This window comes from Bos indicus x Bos taurus, chromosome 4 (genome assembly GCF_003369695.1).
Source record: "Bos indicus x Bos taurus breed Angus x Brahman F1 hybrid chromosome 4, Bos_hybrid_MaternalHap_v2.0, whole genome shotgun sequence".
Taxonomy (NCBI): Eukaryota; Metazoa; Chordata; class Mammalia; order Artiodactyla; family Bovidae; genus Bos; species Bos indicus x Bos taurus.
In genome coordinates, this window is record NC_040079.1 from 1,397,974 (window position 1) to 1,418,329 (window position 20,356).

At 48.0% G+C, this 20,356-nt stretch overlaps 1 protein-coding gene across 2 annotated transcripts in view; it reads right to left on the minus strand.

Moving 5' to 3' along the window:
* Nucleotides 1-20,356, minus strand: part of UBE3C (ubiquitin protein ligase E3C) — a 115,532-nt gene that overhangs the window by 82,590 nt on the left and 12,586 nt on the right. For both annotated transcript variants that reach the window (XM_027538466.1, XM_027538465.1), the window contains exons 2-5: nucleotides 9,017-9,070; nucleotides 6,170-6,244; nucleotides 5,548-5,694; nucleotides 584-699 (exon numbers count right to left, since the gene is read on the minus strand). In XM_027538466.1, the coding sequence (XP_027394267.1) occupies nucleotides 584-699; nucleotides 5,548-5,694; nucleotides 6,170-6,244; nucleotides 9,017-9,070 (392 nt within the window). The remainder of the gene's footprint in view (nucleotides 1-583; nucleotides 700-5,547; nucleotides 5,695-6,169; nucleotides 6,245-9,016; nucleotides 9,071-20,356) is intronic.

Consider the following 20,356-nt stretch of genomic DNA (forward strand, 5'->3'; position numbering starts at 1 on the left):
TGAACCCTAAATAAACCTGACTACACGCAACTTCCAGAAAATTAGCTGAAAGTGTATTAAAGGCTCAGAATCATTTGAAAGTTGGCTACGGTGCAGACATCATCAAATTTTAGAAAAATGGTGAAGATGTTAATTTGCTTTTTCATTCAAGTGCTACTGCTCACATCACCTCAATGTGCTCTGTACTGAGTCCAGGACACAGGTCAGGAAAGCCTGATGAAAGGCCTGACCCTTCACCCGCAGGCAGTGACCCTGCGGCCTGGGATCAGTGACCATTGGCACAGAGACGGGCCTTTCAGCTGGCCTGTCCACTTGCCAAGCAACCAGATGCCTGACGTCCCACAGAGCAATTCCAGGCCACACCGGGAAGAAAACATCCCCTGGAAGGTATGCTTCACTACATTTTACTTTCTAAAGAGAGGATCACGGGAGTAAAAACTAATACACATAACATTTCAGTCTCAAAAAAAAAAAAAAAAAAAAATCCAACAACAACAGGAAATCTACTAAGACACTGAAACACAAACGGTGTTTTTCTAGACGAGACCACCACGCCACCCATGCTGGGGCAACATGGGTTTACCTGCAACAGAGGCTCATCAGCCTCTTTATTTGAAACAAGCATGTGAGTCTTTCAGATCCTTCCAACTGCTGGACAAACAGAGCGCTGTGTTTAATCAGATTCTGATACATCCATATCTGAAAGAGCAAAACATACAACTGGTTAGTCTGTAAAAAGTTAACTGTTTTCTAATTACGTAACATGCCAAATGTCCTTAATTGGCAGACACAACCAAAATAATCAAAACGTGGTTAACAAATTAATCTTCTAAGTCAAGGTTTTACTAGCAGGATACACACATCCTGACTTTTCCATCCTACAAAAGCACATCAGCATGAAGTTAAATTACTAAACACTAACAGTACTTGAAAACTCACATACATGTGAAACAGAAACAGTTCATTTGCAAAATTTAGCAGTCCACAATAAAAACACTGAGAGTCCCAGTTTTAATCCTAAATCACAAAGGACAGCGGTTCCCTCTCACGCGTCTTCTCTACCTTCCAGCACTGTTTCTGTGGATGCTCTCCTCCCCGACCCCGTGAAATGCTGGTGGAAAAGGCGATCTTACAGCCCCACCACCTCCGATAAAAGGCCAGGCGTGCAACACGTCAGGTGAGAGGTACGTCACAGCTAGATGGAGGAATTCCATCACAATGTTTACACAACCATTACAGTGTGCACTGAAACATTACAGCTTTATTTGTCAATTATACTGCAGTATGCTTGAGGGGAGAAAAGGTCAGAGCTATGGGGGGATGGCCTGAATCCCCACCGTCCTGGACACGACCAGTGATGGGGGCACAAGCTCAGCAAGCGTGGACTCAGACTTCCATCCAGCTCCACCCAGGAGCCTCTCTAGTGTGGACGCCGCTGCCATGAGTGACTGAGACACCACACCTAACAAGGAACCTCCTGGACTTGCTTTCTCCACGATATGTTGGTTGCTACCTGTTCATTTAACAACAGAAACAGCTACAATTAAGAGAGCCTCTCACGTGTGCCTGTCACATTCAGTCTCCCCTTTAATAGTAAAACTTACTTAATATGAGATGTTATCAAAGTCTGAGCACAAGTGTTCTGCCTGGTAAATCCCCAGTGGGTCCAAAGTTGGTGGGAAGGAACTCCGAGACCCTGCCCAATTGTTCATCTGCCTACACAGAAGCTGTTGGAGCCGCTTGTCCGTATTTCCTCAGGAACCAACGTGACACAAGTGTTGCCTGCACTATCTGACACGCAGTGCATTCTAAAATTCATACTACCCACGCAGTCCAGTTTGTTCAGTCACTCAGTCATGTCCAACTCTTTGCGACCCTATGGACTGCAGCACGCCAGGCTTCCCTGTCCGTCACCAACTCCTGGGGCTTGCTCAAACTCACGTTCATCAAGTCAGTGATGCCATCCAACCATCTCATCCTCTGTCACCCCCTTCTCCTCCCACCGTTAATCTTTCCCAGCATCAGGGTCTTTTCAAATCAGTCAGTTCTTCGCATCAGGGTGCCAAAGGGCTGGTGCTTCAGCTTCAGCAGCAGTCCTTTCGATGAATATTCAGGACTGATTTCCTTCAGGATGGACTGGCTGGATCTTCTTGCCGTCCAAGGGACTCTCAAGTCTTCTCCAACACCACAGTTCAAAAGCATAATTCTTACGCACTCAGCTTTCTTTATGGTCCAACTCTCACATCCATACATGACTACTGGAAAAACCATAGCCTTGACTAGACGGACCTTTGTTGGAAAAGTCTCAATATGCGTTTCAATATGCTGTCTAGGTTGGTCATAGCTTTTCTCCCAAGGAACAAGCGTCTTTTAATTTTATGGCTGCAATCATCATCTGCAGTGATTTTCAGTTCAGTTCAGTTGCTCAGTCGTGTCCGACTCTTTGCGACCCCATGAATTGCAGCACACCAGGCCTCCCTGTCCATCACCAACTCCCGGAGTTCACTCAAACTCACGTCCATTGAGTCGGTGATGCCATCCAGCCATCTCATCCTCTGTCATCACCTTCTCCTCCTGCCCCCAATCCCTCCCAGCATCAGAGTCTTCTCCAATGAGTCAACTCTTCGCATCAGATGGCCAAAGTACTGGAGTTTCAACTTTAGCATCATTCCTTCCAAAGAAATCCCAGGGCTGATCTCCTTCAGGATGGACTGGTTGGATCTGCTTGCAGTCCAAGGGACTCTCAAGAGTCTTCTCCAACACCACAGTTCAAAAGCATCAATTCTTCGGTGGTGCTCAGCTTTCTTCAGTCCAACTCTCACATCCATACATGACCACAGGAAAAAAACACAGCTTTGATTTTAGAGCCCCCAAAAATAAAGTCTCTCACTGTTTCCACTGTTTCCCCACGTATTTGCCATGAAGTGATGGGACCAGATGCCATGATCTTAGTTTTCTGAATGCTGAGTTTTAAGCCAACTTTTTCACTCTTCTCTTTCACTTTCATCAAGAGGCTCTTTAGTTCTTTGCTTTCTGTCATAAGGGTGGTGTCATCTGGTATCAATATCTGAGGTTACTGATATTTCTCCCGGGCAATCCTGATTCCACCTTGTGCTTCATCCAGCCTAGCATTTTTCATGATGTACTCTGCATATAAGTTAAATAAGCAGGGTGACAATATACAGCCTTGACGAACTCCTTTCCCAATTTGGAACCAGTCTGTTGTTCCATGTCTGGTTCTAAGTGTTGCTTCCTGACCTGCATACAGGTTTCTGAGGTCAGGTGGTCTGGTATTCCCATCTCTTAACCCATTAACAGCTAACAGTAGAAGGTCTAGTAAACACTGTGACCATCTCACGGGCACCTGTGGGAACTGTAAGAATAAGGTTGTAAATACACTAGTCAAGTAATTATGGTTCAACAACATAAAGAAACCCTCAAAGTGCTTTCTTTAACACTTCTTGGACTGCGTTTGTTTGTCTTAATTAAGGTACAATTGATGTTCCTGGAGGAGGAAATGGCAACTCCCTCCAGTATCCTTGCCTGGAACATCGCACAGGCAGAGGTGCCTGGAGGGCTGCGGTCCACGGGGTCTGGAAGAGTCAGACATGGCTGAGCACACGTGCACACGGAAGTGATGGTCGATGTTACTTAAGTTTCACGGGCACAACGTAACGATTCAAGTTGTTTAACACTACACTCCACTTATAGTTATCATAAAACACTGGCTTTATTCCCTGCGCTGTGTGATGTATCTCTGGAGTGGACTGGCCTTTGATATTGTTTTTAAATTTCTCTAGAAATGCACCAACATCATCATTCGCAAAGTTCTAAGGACATTAAATACCTGCTTTGCTTCACTTTTTTTTCCTGCTTAACTCTTTTGTTGTTTTTTTCTTTACTAAATTCAGATATATAAACTTTCCTTATGCATCCTTTCTCAGGAAGTCAACTGAAAGTGTGTATGAATAAAACGAGAGAGTACACCAAGCAGGCGAACAGGAGTGCAATCAGGAGAGAGGCTCTGAAACTGAAGAGAAGCGAAGCGAGTGTTCCCAGGGCGACTGCACCACGGCCGCAGCGCAGCAGGCTCCCGGGCGCACAGGACGCCCGGGGGGCGAGCGCCAGCCGCCTGACCAAGCGGAAGCTGGAGGAGGACCCGACCCTCAGAGACCAAAGATGAGGAGACAGAAGTGACACGATACTTAACTCCAGAGTAATTCAGGAAAGCTACACAAAAGAAAACACTGTTTTAGCAGAGAGCATATTTAGTCACGATAATAAAAAATGAGTCAAGGGAGTAGGGAGAGCCACATATGCTGTTTTGTACGCGGCACCTCAGATAAACTCCCAATAGCGGTGTCACACCTGCTCTTAAGACAGGAATCAGGGAACCTGAAGATGGGGCAGGAGACCTACCCTCCACGTATTATGTGACTGGTTTATTGTTCTTGCATTTTTGTTTGCAAACTGAATAAAGCATCTGGTTCGTTTTTGTCCTATGAACCAGGTTTGAGGGGCTGGCGAATTCTGACTCTATGTAGGGCCGTGGGGCCGGGCACTGCACACCTAGGAAGCACGCAGGACTGCTGAGCGGGCCTCGGGGCGGCCGGGCCGCGCTGCACAGGCAAGGGCGCGCTCGAGACGCCTGCGCCTCCCGGCCGTCCCGCCCACACGCCCGTCCCGCCCACACGCCCGCGGCTGTGCCCCGCAGCTGACCGCAGCCTGCGAGCGCGGGGAGGGGGGGCAGTCTGCGCCGACAGAGCGCCGAGGCCCTGCTGCTGTGCACTTCTCATGCCTCTCCTCGTTGGCCTCAGAGCCGAGAAAAGGTGCGTCTAAGGCAGCCACCTTCACCGCTCTCGAGACCCACAGGATGTTCCTCCCATGGCCCATCCCGGTTCGGAACAGGAAGCAGTGTGGGTGTTGGAACCAGAGCCCACCCCGGCAGTGAAGCGCCCTCCCTCTCCTATACTTGAGTTTCACACAAGGGGGCTGCTGCCAGTCGCACGGCTGGACCACGGAAGGCTGACCTTTCACTGTAGACTCATCCTTCAAACAAGAATAAGTATGTATTTAACCTAATGATCACACAGGAATCTCTACTTCCTGGGAAACTGGACTCATTGACAAGTTCTACTTTTTAAAAAGACTGAGCCAGTCGTGGATGTCCCCCATTAATACGCACCACTGCTCATCACTGGTGGCCTCACAACCTGTAAAATGTTTTAAGTTATACGGTTACGTTCTGGGCGGCGGGCTCCGCGCTGGACCCGGTGCGGACCGTGCACTCCGGACCATGGTGCACAGCGCATGCACGGCACGGCACCCCCGTTTCTTGTATCTAAAATTCCATAATTAAAAAAAATGAAAAAGCCTACAGAAAATCTGTATCAACTTTAAGAGGAAAAACACATGATCACAAAGACAACCCATCACCACTGACCGTGGAGGTTCACAAGGAGAGCCGTGCTGGAGGGGCGTCTGCCAGTGAGCCAAAAGCTGGAGAACACGCACACAAGGGTTAGAGAAAGCAGAGTCGACACTCACCAAGCGTTTCGAGTCTTCACTCTGTCTGTAAAAAAACAGGAGCTGCCGCACCAGGAGGGTAAGGTTGGGACCACTGGCAAGGGGAAAAGCGCCACCGGACTGGGACAGGCTGGCACAGCGGTCGAACGCGCTCCTCTGGATAGAACACTGGAGACAGACCGAGACAGAGGGCGGCGTCAGTGCTTGTGCGGCCTCGGGTCGCTGGGAGCGCAGACGAGCGCGAGGGCTACGCCACGTGGAGGCCACAGCTGGTCGCCTGGGGTGCAGCTGCTCCACACCCTCTACAGGGGTCACCACCACCGCCATCTACTGTCATCTGTAGCCGTGGTTTGGCCTAGGCTTGTATTTCATAATTTGAAACCACCAAAAAACTCACCTAAACTAGTAAAATCACTTGTTGGGGAAAATACTATTATCCACATTAACTTTCTTTTTTGTTTTTTTAATATTTTTATTGAAGGATAATTGCTTTACAGAATTGTTGTTTTCTGCACATTAACTTTCATTAAACAAGTACACACAAAAATGCACATAAAATGAATTCCACCTCTAAGAATCCAATGCTATATTCAAAATAAGTTTTCTCATGCCTAATTCCTTCTCAGTTTAAAAGCAAACTTACTTGCTGTTTTCTGTCTCTATAGCCTCGAATAAATGACTGGATAATTATTGCATTTTTCAATCTTCGCCTTTCTTCCTGAATAACATAGGGAGGAAGAACAATTGGTCAGAATCAGTGCAAATGACATACACTAGTTAAGACTACACACCACAAAATTCACTCTTTGAAACATACCATTCACCAATTTCTAATATATTCAAAGTTGTACAGTCATAACCACTGTCTACTTTCAGAACATTTTCATCACTCGGCCCCATAAAACCCCTGAACTGCTGGCCGTCAGTCACCCCTCACTCTGTCCCACCCCACCCCTCCACCCTGCCCTGCTGCTGCTAAATCGCTTCAGTCGTGTCCGACTCTGTGCGACCCCAGAGACGGCAGCCCACCAGGATTCCTCGTCCCTGGGATTCTCCAGACAAGAACCCTGGAGTGGGTTGCCATTTCCTTCTCCAGTGCATGAAAGTGAAAAGTGAAAGTGAAGTCGCTCAGTCGGGTCCGACTCTAGCGACCCCTGGACCGCAGCCTACCAGGCTCCTCTGTCCACGGGATTTTCTAGGCAAGAGTACTGGAGTGGGGTGCCATTGCCTTCTCCGCCACCCTGCCCTGGCAACCACTAATCAACTTTCTACCTCCATGGAACTCTACTCTGGACGCTACACACAAGGGAACCATAATATGCAGCCCCTGAACCTGCACGTGGGCCCCCCATGTGCCCGCACTCGGAGACAGTCCACGGGTATCACACAGCAACCTGCCAGGCGAGCGCCACTCCTGTTTCAAAGACACAGAGACTCAACTCTCCATAGAGACTAGGGATGCCGAAAGATATGCGTCAGAAAGCAAACGCAGGTGTGACAGGAAAACCGGTGCTCTGTCTTAGCACGCAACGCCACTTCACAGCCTCCCTGAATGGCGCCTACAGGCGTGAATAGCACACACACACTCATACAGTCACACCGTCAGGCCACAAAAGTGCACTTTCTGAGCTTGAGATGGTTATGAGGGAACCCCTGAGCTTGAACCAAGTTTGGGCATCAATTCATAACTATGATTCTAAGGGTACTTGATGATAAACTCATAAATCATCCCAGGCATTTTCAACACATTCATTTTTGTTCATTCAGTTGTTAACTAGGGAGGAAGCCTCAGTAACACTCTAGTTCTCTGGCAGGTGTACCGGAAATAGATCAGCCCTCACAAGGCCTCAAGGTCAGCCTGCAACCAGCTTATCCCCCCTCAGTTAAAGGGGGTTTACTGTCCCACTCCCTACTGCCTGCCAGAAACAAATGCAACGCTCTCCGAAAAGAAGAAGAGGTCACATTCTAGAACCTGAACACATCATTCTGGTTAGAACATACGATGCCCAGTATTCAACCAAAATAACCAGGCAAAAGACAAGAATTTAAAATCAAGAGGACAAACAACACAAACAAACCCACAGGAATTCCAAATACTGGAGTTTAAACATTATCTTTAAAAACCTAAAATTATGTTCAAGAAATTAAAAGACAAGAGAACTGGTAAATAAAAGAATCAAAGACAGTTCTAGAACTGAAATAAAAACTGGAATTCAGAACTCAGTGGATGTATTTAATAATCAGACATCACTAAAAGAGGTAATTTGTAAATTAGAAGTTGAGAAAAGACTAGCCAAATCAAAGGATAAACATACAGAGAAGAGGACACAGCATGAAGGTCACATTACACCTGTAATGTGAGCCCAAGGGGAGGAGGAGGAGAGGGGAGCTGGAGCAGAAGCACCACAGGGAGCAAGGGCTGCCTGAAAGCGCTCCAGAGAAGAGCAGACGCAGCAACCAGTGCACCGGCTTCCCTGGTGGCTCAGTGGGTAAAGAACCCACCTGCAGAGCAGGAGACCCAGGTTTGAACCCTGGGTCACAGGGATTCTCGGGAGGAGGGAATGGCTACCCACTAGGTGTCATTTTCTTGTTTTTCAGTATACTTTTCTTGTTTGGGCAGTGACCCTCAAGGGAGGGCAATTTCACCACCAAGGAAGCATTCAGTGATTTCTGGAGACATCTGCAGTTGTCCCAGTTGTTCCAGCTGCCTACAACGTTCCTGCTCCGTCCTCCAGGAATTCACTCAGCTCTGACGAGCTCAGAGACACCATCCCTCGACACAGACAGCAGGCCCTCCGGGTGCCCTGCAGGACCCTGCCTCACCCCTGCGGTCCACGCCAGCAGGAACACTGTCTTGTCTTATCTCACCCACACACCCAGCCGGCAGAATACTACCCGGGACACGAGCTCTCAATATGTATGTGTTAAAGGAATGCATGACTTATTAAAAACAAAACAAGAAACTACGCAGAAAAGCAGGCCGTAAGACACCACACTGCTGATGAGTCAACAAGGCAAAGCCACTTTAAGAAACTGTCTCCGATGACAAAATGTAAAATAGACTGGAACAAAAGGGGTCCCTAGCCCCTTTCGTGTACTCAGCTTCTTCACAAACACACAAACAGTGCACACAACCTGCATTCACAGGGAGTCTTCTCCTACTTGGTAAAGCACGAACATACTCCAAGACTTTCTACCGCTTCTGGAAGCCACACCACAAGCAACCACATGAACCGGAAGTCTATGTCCTCCCCACTCTGGAAACTCCTCCTTTAAGCCCATCTTTTCTACATTCTTTTAGCCCATCTACATTAGATGACTCACCATAAAATCAACAAATCCAGAATGGTTTCAGAAGTTTAACATACATACAAATACGCGTTATGTCACGTATACATACACTTATCTATGTATATCAAACAGTAAAAGCAGGGCTTAGCTAAACGCTCTGGAAACGGTTTGTCGACAGGGACTGTCACACACTGCTTACCTCCCTCTTTCTTCTTTCTTCCTGAGTACGATGTAAAAGAGAAGCCTTTTCTTCCTAAACACAAAGAGAGAAAAGACAAAGGGTGTAATTTCAAATTCTAAAATGCTCTCATACAAAAATTACAGAATACTGTGACCCAAAAGAATTCTAGAGACCATCCAATCCAACTGTCTGGGATAAGAAATCCCAGGCACAGGGGTTAAATGGCCCCTCCCCCAGTCAATGTTATAACGCTAGTCGTTTTCTAAGAATAGGATCTTATTTCTTTACACACACACACACGTTAGTTCAAGTAAAACTGGGGAGGTCTGAGTAAGATCAGCGCACTGTCAGCATCCTGCCTGTGAGCTCACAGCACGGCTCTGCAAGAGCACCACAGACAAGGCCAGGCCAACACAAGACCTCGCGTGGTGTTTCCAACAGCTCTGCATGTGACTGTGCAATTATCTAGTGAAAATGTCAATGAAAAACTCAACTTTTCATTGTTACCAGAGTTTTAAAAAATTATTTTCATCATAAGTAAAACTGCATTCTAATCAAAATTAGTTGATATGCAGAAGGAACTGAAATAACAAATGGGAAAGTTAAATGTTTCAAAGAAAAACACTTACAGGCAACCCGCCCCAGAACAGTTTCCGTCCTTACTGCAAGGGCGTTTGATTTCTGTGAATTTAATCCAAAATTAAAGGTCCAAGATCTTAACATACAAATCATTAGAAAAATTAATAAACTTAAATTTGTTAACACATACAGCTCATCAGAATAGTGTCAGTAAGCAAGCAATGAGCCAAATTAAAATCAACTTTGATATGTGAAGGAATACACAATGTGTAGAACAAAAGTTTCTCACTGACAAAATTCACAGCCAAAGAAAGAAATCCTCCAGATATTTTCCACTATAGAAAATTTCATTTCTTGGATTCAAATAAAAAAACCTTTAAAGCTACCACACGTCAAAGGTCAGAAAAATATTTTATTTTTAACGGATTAACTAAAAAGAGGAGGGGGAATAAAAAAACCTAAAGCAAAAAGTACAAAGTTACAATGCTCAGAATTATGGAAAGGGTCTAGATAAAAATACAACCATACTTCTAGTTATTCTCTTTGTTTGTGAATAGGAGTGGTAAGTATACACCTGTAATTTCTCTTCTTCTCCCTTTGCCCAGATTTAATGTATATTCATTACTTGGGAACAACTAAAGAGCCAAGATTTCTTAAAATGCTGTTACAACTACGAGAAAATATACTTAAAGCCATGTTTTACCTTTTAAAAAAGGTACATGTCAGCAAAACAGTCACCAAATTGACTTCACATGTAAGCTGCAGCATCATTAACCTAAATGCCCCGGGGGTGAGGGTCTGAGGGCTAGGCCTGTCTCTTACCACCAGTTCACCTCCACTGGCTTCAACGTCCAGCACGTGCAGGGATTTAATAAATCCCTACAAAATGAATGAACAAACATTTCTTTAGGTAAAGCAAAGACATCTAAAGAGAGGAGTAACCTTTAACAGCTGAAAAGCACTTCTAAGCACCTGCAGCACTGCACGGAGGCTGCAGTATCCTCAAAGTCGCAACAGGTACCAGTCATCAAAAAGCGTACCTGGGTGCTGACTGAACACTAGCATTTCTTAGAAATTCCCTTAGGTCTGAAGCACGGATACGAGAGGGTGCAGAGGCACGCCGAGAGCGAGTGTCCTTCCCTCCGAAGACCTGCACGTGAAAACCGCTGGACACAGGGCACTGTACAGGCGGGAAGGGCACGTCCTCACGCCCGTGCTCAAGAGCTACGGAGTGAAGTGAGACTCGCACAGGCGCGCCTGGCCCTTTGGGATCTCATGGACTGCGGGTAGCCAGGCTTCTGTCCCTGGAATTCTCCAGGCAAGAATGCTGGAGTGGGTTGGCATTTCCTTCTCCAAGAGCTACAAAGATTCCTACTTAAAACAGCTCATTTCAAACACTGTAAAATAAGCACAGCCAGCAAACCCACAGTCCTGGACACACATACACAGACCCTGACGTGTGATCTCAACCATAAAATTGTAGTTTAAAAAACGTGAGGCCTTTCAAAGAGCACTCATGCTCCCTAAATGCTTTACAGAGGAGAGAGCGGCCTGCCAAGCCCACAGGACACACCAGCTGCACGGGACGCGCCAGCCGCCACCAACACCGAGCCCTCTGCCCGCGCACGGGCCCCACGCGCAGAAGAGAGCCACGGGCGCTCCACACCCTGGACCTGGTCAGCCCAGGTGTCCCTCAGAACAACCAATGAGCTTCAAGAACTGTTATTTTCCCTGTTTATGGACGACAAAAGTGAGGTTCAGAGAGGCAGAGCCAAGATCTGGACTCAGGAAGGGTCTGGAGCCTCAGCCATTCAGCCGTGGACTATTTACTCTGAAAAAGAACATTAAATATGATCATATTATTTTACATTTTGAGAAAAATTAAAAAATCTTTTGTCTTTGTAAGACATACATAATTTGGAAGATCAATCAGAAAGGAGCCAGAGGAGGAGGAGGCCACAGAAAAAAACTAGAGTCGCCAAAACTGGGCCTGAGTTCAGAAGGGACAGGGTGGGAGGGCAGGAGGGCTCGAGAAAGGTCCAGAGAAGGGGAGACGGGCAATGGGAGGCCGGGAGGAAGGCTGCCCTGAGCGCAGTCAGCTCACAGAGAGAGAGAAGCGTAACACAGCAGGGAGGCGACGTCCAGAAAGCAGGCCACAGCCAGACTGCACACCTCAATGGGTACCAAGCTCGCAGGGGAACCGGAGCTGCCTCGTGCCAGCTCAGACACAGTCCGTGTTCAAAAGACGTTCAAATGAGGCACGTAAGAGGAATCTGCTCACTTAACAGATACTCGCCGAGTCCCGTGTCACGCGAGGCAGTGGCTATTTTAAAGTGATACAGGAGCGCACAGTTTGCTGGACGCAGAAGTGGCCTGTCCACTGCGACCCACTGTGGCCGGACTTGCTTCTGTACAACAGCGATAAAGACAGCAGACGCTGGCTCCCCCGGGGCACACGTCTCAACACACATGGGTGCCGCTGACGGCTCAGAGACCGTGCACGAGAAAAGGCGGATTCCGGAGCTGCCTTGGAAGGATGTGCTCCGGAGGGTAACGAGATGGACCGTGTCACAGCAGAAGCGGTGTGGTCAAACAGCGGCTGCTCTTCCCCCACGTCCCCCGACCATCTCTGGGGGCCGCCTCCCGCAGAGCGAGCCCCTCAAGCCTCCGTCGCCCTGCCCTCCTCCCACCTGGCCTTCCCCCTTGACACCGACGCGCACACGTGACAAGTGCCCTCTCGCCTCAGGTGAGGCTCGGCTTAAACGCCACCTCTCCCAGGAGGGCAGACCAGCGCCTCCCCTGCCCTGCCGCCCATCAACGGGGAGACCGCGGGCACGCAACACTCACAGACTCGCTCCAGCGCACAGGCGTGCTAGACAGCATGCAGACCACAGCTGTATCTGCAGTCAGGACCCCGAGGCCACACGGGCAGCACCCTCAAAGGTGTGGCCGCCAGATGGCGAGGACGCTCGCCCTTCAGCAGGTGGAGCCACACAGGGCCAGCGGAGGGGTGGGGGGTGGGGGGTGGCCTCTCCAGAGAGGAGCAGAAAGTAAGAAAACAAGACGAGTCCTATCGCTTGAGAAGGCAGCAAGGAATGGCCACAGTGCGCCAAGGGGCTTCCCTGCTGGCTCAGCTGGCAAACAATCTGCCTGCAATGCAGGAGACCCTGCTTCGATCCCTGGGTTGGGATGATCCCCTGGAGAAGGGAAAGGCTACCCACTCCAGTATCCTTGGGCTTCCCTTGTCTCAGCTGGTAAAGAATCCACCTGCAATGCAGGAGACCTGGGTTCAATCCCTGGGTTGGGAACATCCCCTAGAGCAGGGAACAGCTACCCACTCCAGTATTCTGGCCTGGAGAATTCCATGGACTGTACAGTCCATGGGGTCGCAAAGAGTCAGACACGACCACACGACTTTCACTTTCACAGTATGCCAGGCCCAGTGGTCAGGCAGGGAAAAATAAAGGCACAAGCCAGACCCTAACTCACAATTCTGAGTGCCTGCACGTGGCCTGGAACAGTAAATAACCATCAGCTTGTGAAAGTGAAATTTCACCACACTGCTAAGAGAGTAAAGCAAGCCTGCTACCATGCACAGGCGAATTAGGGTCCAGGACCCACACCAGCGACCTGGGCCTCAGCTGGAGCAGCAGTCCACCCCGGGCACACGCTCTGGGGGCGGGCCTGCCTACCACACCTGAACAGACAGCCTAGCTCAACTTCTCTATTGGGTGCTGAATAAACACGATCATGTTTTTAAACATTCTCTCATGTTCCACCGGGAACATCGCACTCCACACCCCGGGGCAAACTCTGAGCTGCCCCGACAGGCTCCCGCAGGGGCAGGCAAGGCACAGGGACAGGGCCTCCAGGGGGACAGAAAGCACAGCGGGGATTCGGCCTTCCAGGAAGCACAGCGCATTAGTCAGTGAACAGCGTGCAACAGCTGAGAAGCCCAAGTAAATGACATTATATCCCTACGTCTTCACATCAAGACAGACTCCTGATGGACCTGAGATTTGCACACATACAGAGCACTGTAAAAATACATGAAGATGACACGAGCATTGTTCTTAAATGCTCGACGTGAAGGAAGACCTTCTCTAAGGAAGAAACGCCACTCCACACGCTAAATCTATGGTACTGTTTGTCATTAACTTATTTAAGAATTATAAGTTTGATCCCATAAAAATTAAAACTTTATACACAGAAAAACATTATATCCAAGGTTTAAGAAGGTGACAGTGGAAATATCTGTAACACTGCAAAACCAGCTATTTGTAAAAGCTCTCAAAAATAATTTTAAAATATCAACAATCAAATAGAATAATTAGGAAATAAAAACATATTTTAAACATAACTTCATTTTTACTCATTTTTAGGGAAAAAAAGCAATACAAAAGCAATGGCAGGTTTTAACCTGACTGGCAAATCTACCCTCAGGTAACAGGCTGAGGTGAGGACGGGCAGCAGCTGCCTTCATGCACTGGTGTGCTCTCCTCAGAGGGCGGTTTGCAAATCACTATAAAAATTCACAGTGTACACGAACTTTGATCAACCCTCCTAGCAATTTAACCTGCAAACGTTACTGGCACACACGTAAGTATACGCACCCAATGCTGCTTCAATTACCAAAAAAAGTCGAAAACAACCTACATGGCCATTAAACTACATGACAGCTAAGTAACTTCAGGACACTCATCACAGGGAGGATCACAGAGAACTGCTTTAAAGTGCAGGAGACCCATCTGTACTGACTGAACTGCCTCCACACAGTGCTCGGCGCGGCAGGGGCGCCGCAGGGGTTCAGCACGCTCCAGAACGCGTGCAAACAAGAAGAGGGCACACCTCTGTGACTCACGCACAGAGCAGGGCTCTGCAAGGCCACTGAGAAGAGTCAGACCGGGCGGTGAGCAGCAGGCGGAAAGGCCACAGACGCTGCTTTTACTTGAATCTTTATCTTCTCCTGTTTGAATTATTATCCAAGTACAACAAATAACCTCTCACTCTTTTAGACTAAGACACTAACGAAGCTACTCCACAACGTAAGTTTTTAAAAAAGCTCAACAAAGCCAAGAGTAAGTTCATGACATGCGTGACTGGGAGGGAGACAGCAGTAAGTGCCAGCCACAAAGCACAGGCAGACTCTGATTTTTACAGGTCGCTGGTTTCAACTTACTGCGCTGGGAAGTACCTTTTCCCTTTCAGCATCTACGGGCCTGGACAAGCCAGGGGTTCCCAGCAGCAGTTACACTAGATTTACAAAAGGCACTCAAACAGACAGTGACTAACCCTCCTGTCCTATCGCAGACCTGCTGCTCTCAGCGCCACTCTCTCACCTCCACAGCGGGGACACTAACCCTTGCATCGATAAGTAAACTAGAGCAAACCTCAGCAGACTTCTCTATTTGACCTTTGACCTTCAGGCACATTATCTTATCTGCTCTGAAGATTAAATATGGCCAAACTTCACAAATACCATTAATGAAGATTTTTTTCAAGGGGAAAAAAATGCCTTCTTCATGCAAATGAATTTAGTGGTAACAAAATGAACTTTAAAAAAAAAGTCATATAGAGTTTAAAGTAGATTTCATTAACCATCAGAATTTTTTAAAAATGCATAGTCAAAAATTTGACTATAGGTTAAACTAAGTTTACATAACATGACAATTTACATAAAGACGAACACTCAAACTGACTGCTAACCACTTAAAAAGAACTTCAGCATGTTTATTAATACCTTTATTTTAAAAAATAACGTGAGATTTTCTGTTTTATCTATATGGGCTATTTTCTACTAGAAATTTACCCCACTTACTAATATAAACAGACTCAGTCTTACATCTGTTCCAAGTTATGCACAAACAATACGAATACTTTGACATAATTTGAAGAATATTCAAGTAAAATACTTTGAGTTAATTAAAATTAACAGAAGTTTTGTGAATAATGTACAACCTATGATCTCTGGATTTTTCCTTCTTTTATAGACCTATAAGAAAAAACCTTTATGAAAGATACAATGGCGACCAGCTTCACACACAGGCAAACACAATCAAAGGGGCAAAAAACACAGTCATAGGTGCTCACTCTGGCAGCATGTATCTTAAAACTGGGGGCTTCCCTGGGGGCTCAGATGGTAAAGAATCTGCCTGCAACGCAGGAGACTGGGTTCGATCTCTGGGTCAGGAAGAGCCCCTGGAGAAGGAAATGGTAACCCACTCCAGTACTCTTGCCTGGAGAATTCCATGGACAGAGGAGCCTGGCGGGCTACAGTCCATGGGGTCGCAGAGAGTCGGGCACAATTGAGCAACTAACATTTTCACATCCTAAAACTGGAACAAAATAGAGTGACAAATTACGAAAATCACATTTATAAAACAATGCACTATGAGCCGCCCCAATTCAAAATCTACATAGAAAAAAGGCATTTATGCTGACTTAAAAATAAAATTTATGCTCATTTAAAGTACCACAATAAAATGTAACAGTGTATATTCATTACAGTAAATTCCAAAAGACCTGCTGTTCTTACACCAGAACTGTGTGGTAGTTACGGCAGTTGCACTAGCAAAATCCTAGAAACAAACTGCACAAGTCCATCTAAGCAACAGAAAAGTGGCCGTGGGATATCATGCATCCATGAAGAGAAGCCACACGTCAAGGTGCTGGCGTGGAGTCGCCACTGAGACACGTGCTGAGGAGAAGAGCAGCTTTCCTGGTGGTTTAAAATGTCAGGGGGACGCGTTTATCTATATTTACTCTAGTTTTGGAAACCCTGAGGAAGCTGGTAATAATTTTGGAAAGCTTGAGGAAGCTGGTAACAGTGGGGAAGTCTGGGATCTTAGTGAGAGGAAGGCTTCATTATATATGCCCATTAGAATAATCTGTTTTAAAAACTTTTTCCAATTTAAAAAAAGAAACTTTTTCAGGGCCACTGACTGGAGATTAGAGACGGAAACATCATCAGACTTAAGGAAGGTGAGTGATAATCTAAACACCTCATTGGCAAGAATTATAACTTTCTCATTACGAAGTTTCAGAAACAGAAGCCCAGAAAAGATGAGGGACTATGCTGCAGACAGCTGGTTACAGAGATGAGCATTTTGTCAAGTCCCCATTATACTTTTTACAGTTCCACCTTTCACAGTAAAGACGGGCTACGAGCTGTGCTGCCTGCTAACCCACCAGGGTTGCCAACACTCCTTCTAAAGTTAAAGGGAACATTTCTTACAACTGCCGTAAGAAAATCAACTCAAAAAGACACAGGACTGCTAAAGCCACCCTTCCAGTGCCTGCAAGACAGGGTCCTCACCTTGCCCAACGGTGGAATGAGAGCTTACGCAAAGCTTTAGAAACAACACAAGACGTGCGGGCTACACAACACCCAGACCAGGGCTCACACACTTGAGCTTCGTGCTTTACGCTAAATGACCCGAGTCTCTGAGCCCTGATTCCTACCTCCGCAGGCTGCTAGCGTCTCTGCCTCACAGAGCGGGAGTCAGGAAGAAGCAAGAGCACACAGCAAGCAGGCAGACAGACAACGAGATACGGCCCGGCTTACGGCCACGAACAAGCAGAAAAGCAGAAACCCCTGGAAAGCGCCCTCGGAGGCCGAGGCTGCCTGCCGCAGCCCTCTGTGACCTGCGCACGCAGCTGCTTAGGCAGCAGGGCTGCGCAGCCCAGGGGACACGCCAAAGTCGACGTGCACAGGGTGACCGAGCAATCCAGCTTCTTTCTGAAATCTATCCTAAAAATAATTATAAACCACTGGCTAAAAAGATGTTCACAACAGGAGAGAAATAAACTACTGCTGCTGCTGCTGCTAAGTCGCTTCAGTCGTGTCCGACCCTGTGCGACCCCATAGACGGCAGCCCACGAGGCTCCCCCATCCCTGGGATTCTCCAGGCAAGAACACTGGAGTGGGTTGCCATTTCCTTCTCCAATGCATGAAAGTGAAAAGTGAAAGTGAAGCCGCTCAGTCGTGTCCGACTCTTTGCGACCCCATGGACTGCAGCCCACCAGGCTCCTCCATCCATGGGATTTTCCAGGCAAGAATACTGGAATGGGGTGCCATTGCCTTCTCCGGAAATAATCTACAAGCCCCAAAATAAAGCATGAACACAAACACTTCATACACAGCTCATACAGAGCCTACCAGGCTCCTCCATCCATGGGATTTTCCAGGCAAGAGTACTGGAATGGGGTGCCATTGCCTTCTCCGGAAATAATCTACAAGCCCCAAAATAAAGCATGAACACAAACACTTCATACACAGCTCAAACAGAGAAGGATGAGGGACTATGGTAATTATGCACGGTAACTTTTTTTTATAGGAGTCTGTTTTATAATTAAAAAAAAAAAAACAAAAAAACCTCTTAATTCATGTTTGGCTGTGCGGGCCCTTCGTTACCACACGGGCTCTTCTCTAGTTGCGCTGCGCAGGCTTCAGCAGTTGCGGCTCCCAGGCCCAGGGCAGAGGCTCAGGCGCTGGGGCACGTGGGCTTAGTCACTCTGCAGCATGTAATTTCAGAAAACAGACTGAACAACTGGACCCTCGGCTTTGGGGGAGTATATATGAATGCCTCGTGGTCAGTCCACAGGAGAGAGTCTCAGCTACAGCAAATAAAACCACAAAACCAGTACCAAAGGTCCGAGGTCCTCCAACAAGCCCCAGTTCTCCAGGGAGCTCTGCTCTGCTACCGCCTCTGGGTCAGAACGACTGTCTGCACTCGAAGACACGCAGACGCGTATTCTGGCTGGCCACGCCACTCTGTTGCTCCTCTGAACGCCGGCGTCCCTTGGAGTTCTGTCCTGAGCCCACGCGTCTTCTCAGCAGAACACTTGCCAGCACGTTGTGCAATTTCAACTACCTACTGATGGGCCAGCGGAGCGGACTCCCAGCCTCTCCCTGAAGCTGCTCCTGCCGACTGCACATCCCCAGCATTTCACAGAGCACGTCCTAGGGACTCCTCAGCGCCTCGGATCATGTCCACTCCTGTCGTCCCGGACTGACACCTGATGTGCCTGCCGAGGGTCCCCGCAGATCTCGTCAACTCTAGCTCCTCACCAGCGCTGGAGCCCTCCCCTCGGGGCCGGCCACCTGCCTCAGGCCCCCACTACTCTGCGCAACTACAGCAGCTTCTCACCTGGGGTCTGGCCCTGCACCGCCCCTGAGGGACGAGCTCCTCACAGGCCCCCTTTGTGAGCTGGCCCGACTGCCGTCCCCCCAGCCTCGTCTCTGTAAGTGACAGCCACTTTCTCATGGTCGGACAACTCTGCCCATGGCTTCTTACTGGTGGCAACAATGTTCAATCAGAAACCTGTCAAGAACCCAGCCCAGCACACAGAGCCGCGGGCAGCAACACGGGGCTCGAGGGCAGGCTGCAGGGCAGGCACTAGAGGAGGAGGAGGACTGGCTTCCGCCTGCGTCCTCGCACAGACTGCCCAAGGCAGAAATACACTTTCTGTCCTCTCCTACTTCACCCTCTCCCCAGCCTGCCCTGTGACCGTCAAGATTCCCAAATCACCCACTCCCCAGTATATTCCCCGCTGTGCTCCAAAGGTGGCTGGATTAAAAAGGTAAATGATCTAAGTGAATTCAAACTGCTGCAAATAAATGACAGCCCTTCCTGCTTCTAAGGCTTTTTTGAGGAAGATGGCTAACTCCTAACGATTCAGGTCAGACTCTGCACGTACGCCTGTTTTCGAGCAGCATAAGGTAACAGCTCAGTCAGGAAGCCTTGCCTGGCGGAAGGGAATTTTAAGTCCGTTCCCTAGTTCGCCAGTTTGCTCTGCTGTTCCCAGTTCACCAGTTTCTTTCCTTCTTACACCTCCACACTGGTGGGCTACACCTAAAGCTCGGACTGGACCATCAAACAGGGCAGAAGGGACAACGCCTGATGCTCAGACGCTCAACAGGCACTGCACGTTCTCCCTGCTCTCCTGTGCCACTAGCTATGGGGAAGCCAGCTGCCGTGTCAGGAGCACGCTCAAGCAGCCCTGAAGACGTCCAAGGGGCAGGGAACGGACACCTCCCACCAAGACCCAGCTCCAACCTCCAGGCACAGACACGAGCCAGCCCCAGAACAGAGCCCCCAGCACCAAACAATGGTTTCCTGGTTTCCAACACCTAGGCCTCCGAGAGACTGCCGCACCAGCCCTCAGGTATCTGGCCCCACAGAGAGTGAAACTGCACTGCTTTAAGCCACTAGATGCAGAAATAGACAACTAGACCTTCATTCATTGGAAATTAAGAGACTGGTGAAGCAAGAGATCATGACCATTCAGATGAACACAATTTAAATGGAGTAATGTTTTGCAACCTAGTTTCCATTAAAAATGACATTCTGATACAGATGATGAACAGACATCAGTCAGTAATGAGTATGAAAACACACAGATCATGACCGCTTTAAACAGCTGTACAGTACCCCACTGTACGGTTACATCACCATTTGTTTAACAGATCTTCTACTGTTAAACACTCAGGCTGTTTCAAATTTTTCAATAACACAAGCAATGCCACAACCGTCAGCTCTTCTTTCCCAGGCATCTATGCCAGACACCTGTTACATCGGTTTATTAGAATACATCTCTAAAAACAGAACTGCTGGATTTAGCAGGGCCGCGCCTGTTTGTGACTCTGGGTACTTGCCGTTAAACTGCGCCCCAGGTAGACCGTGCCAATTCATGATGCCACCCACACCCCCACAGGTATTTCCATCTTTAGCTCGGTCAGCACTGAAGGTGATGGACTCTGGGACACTGGACAGAAGT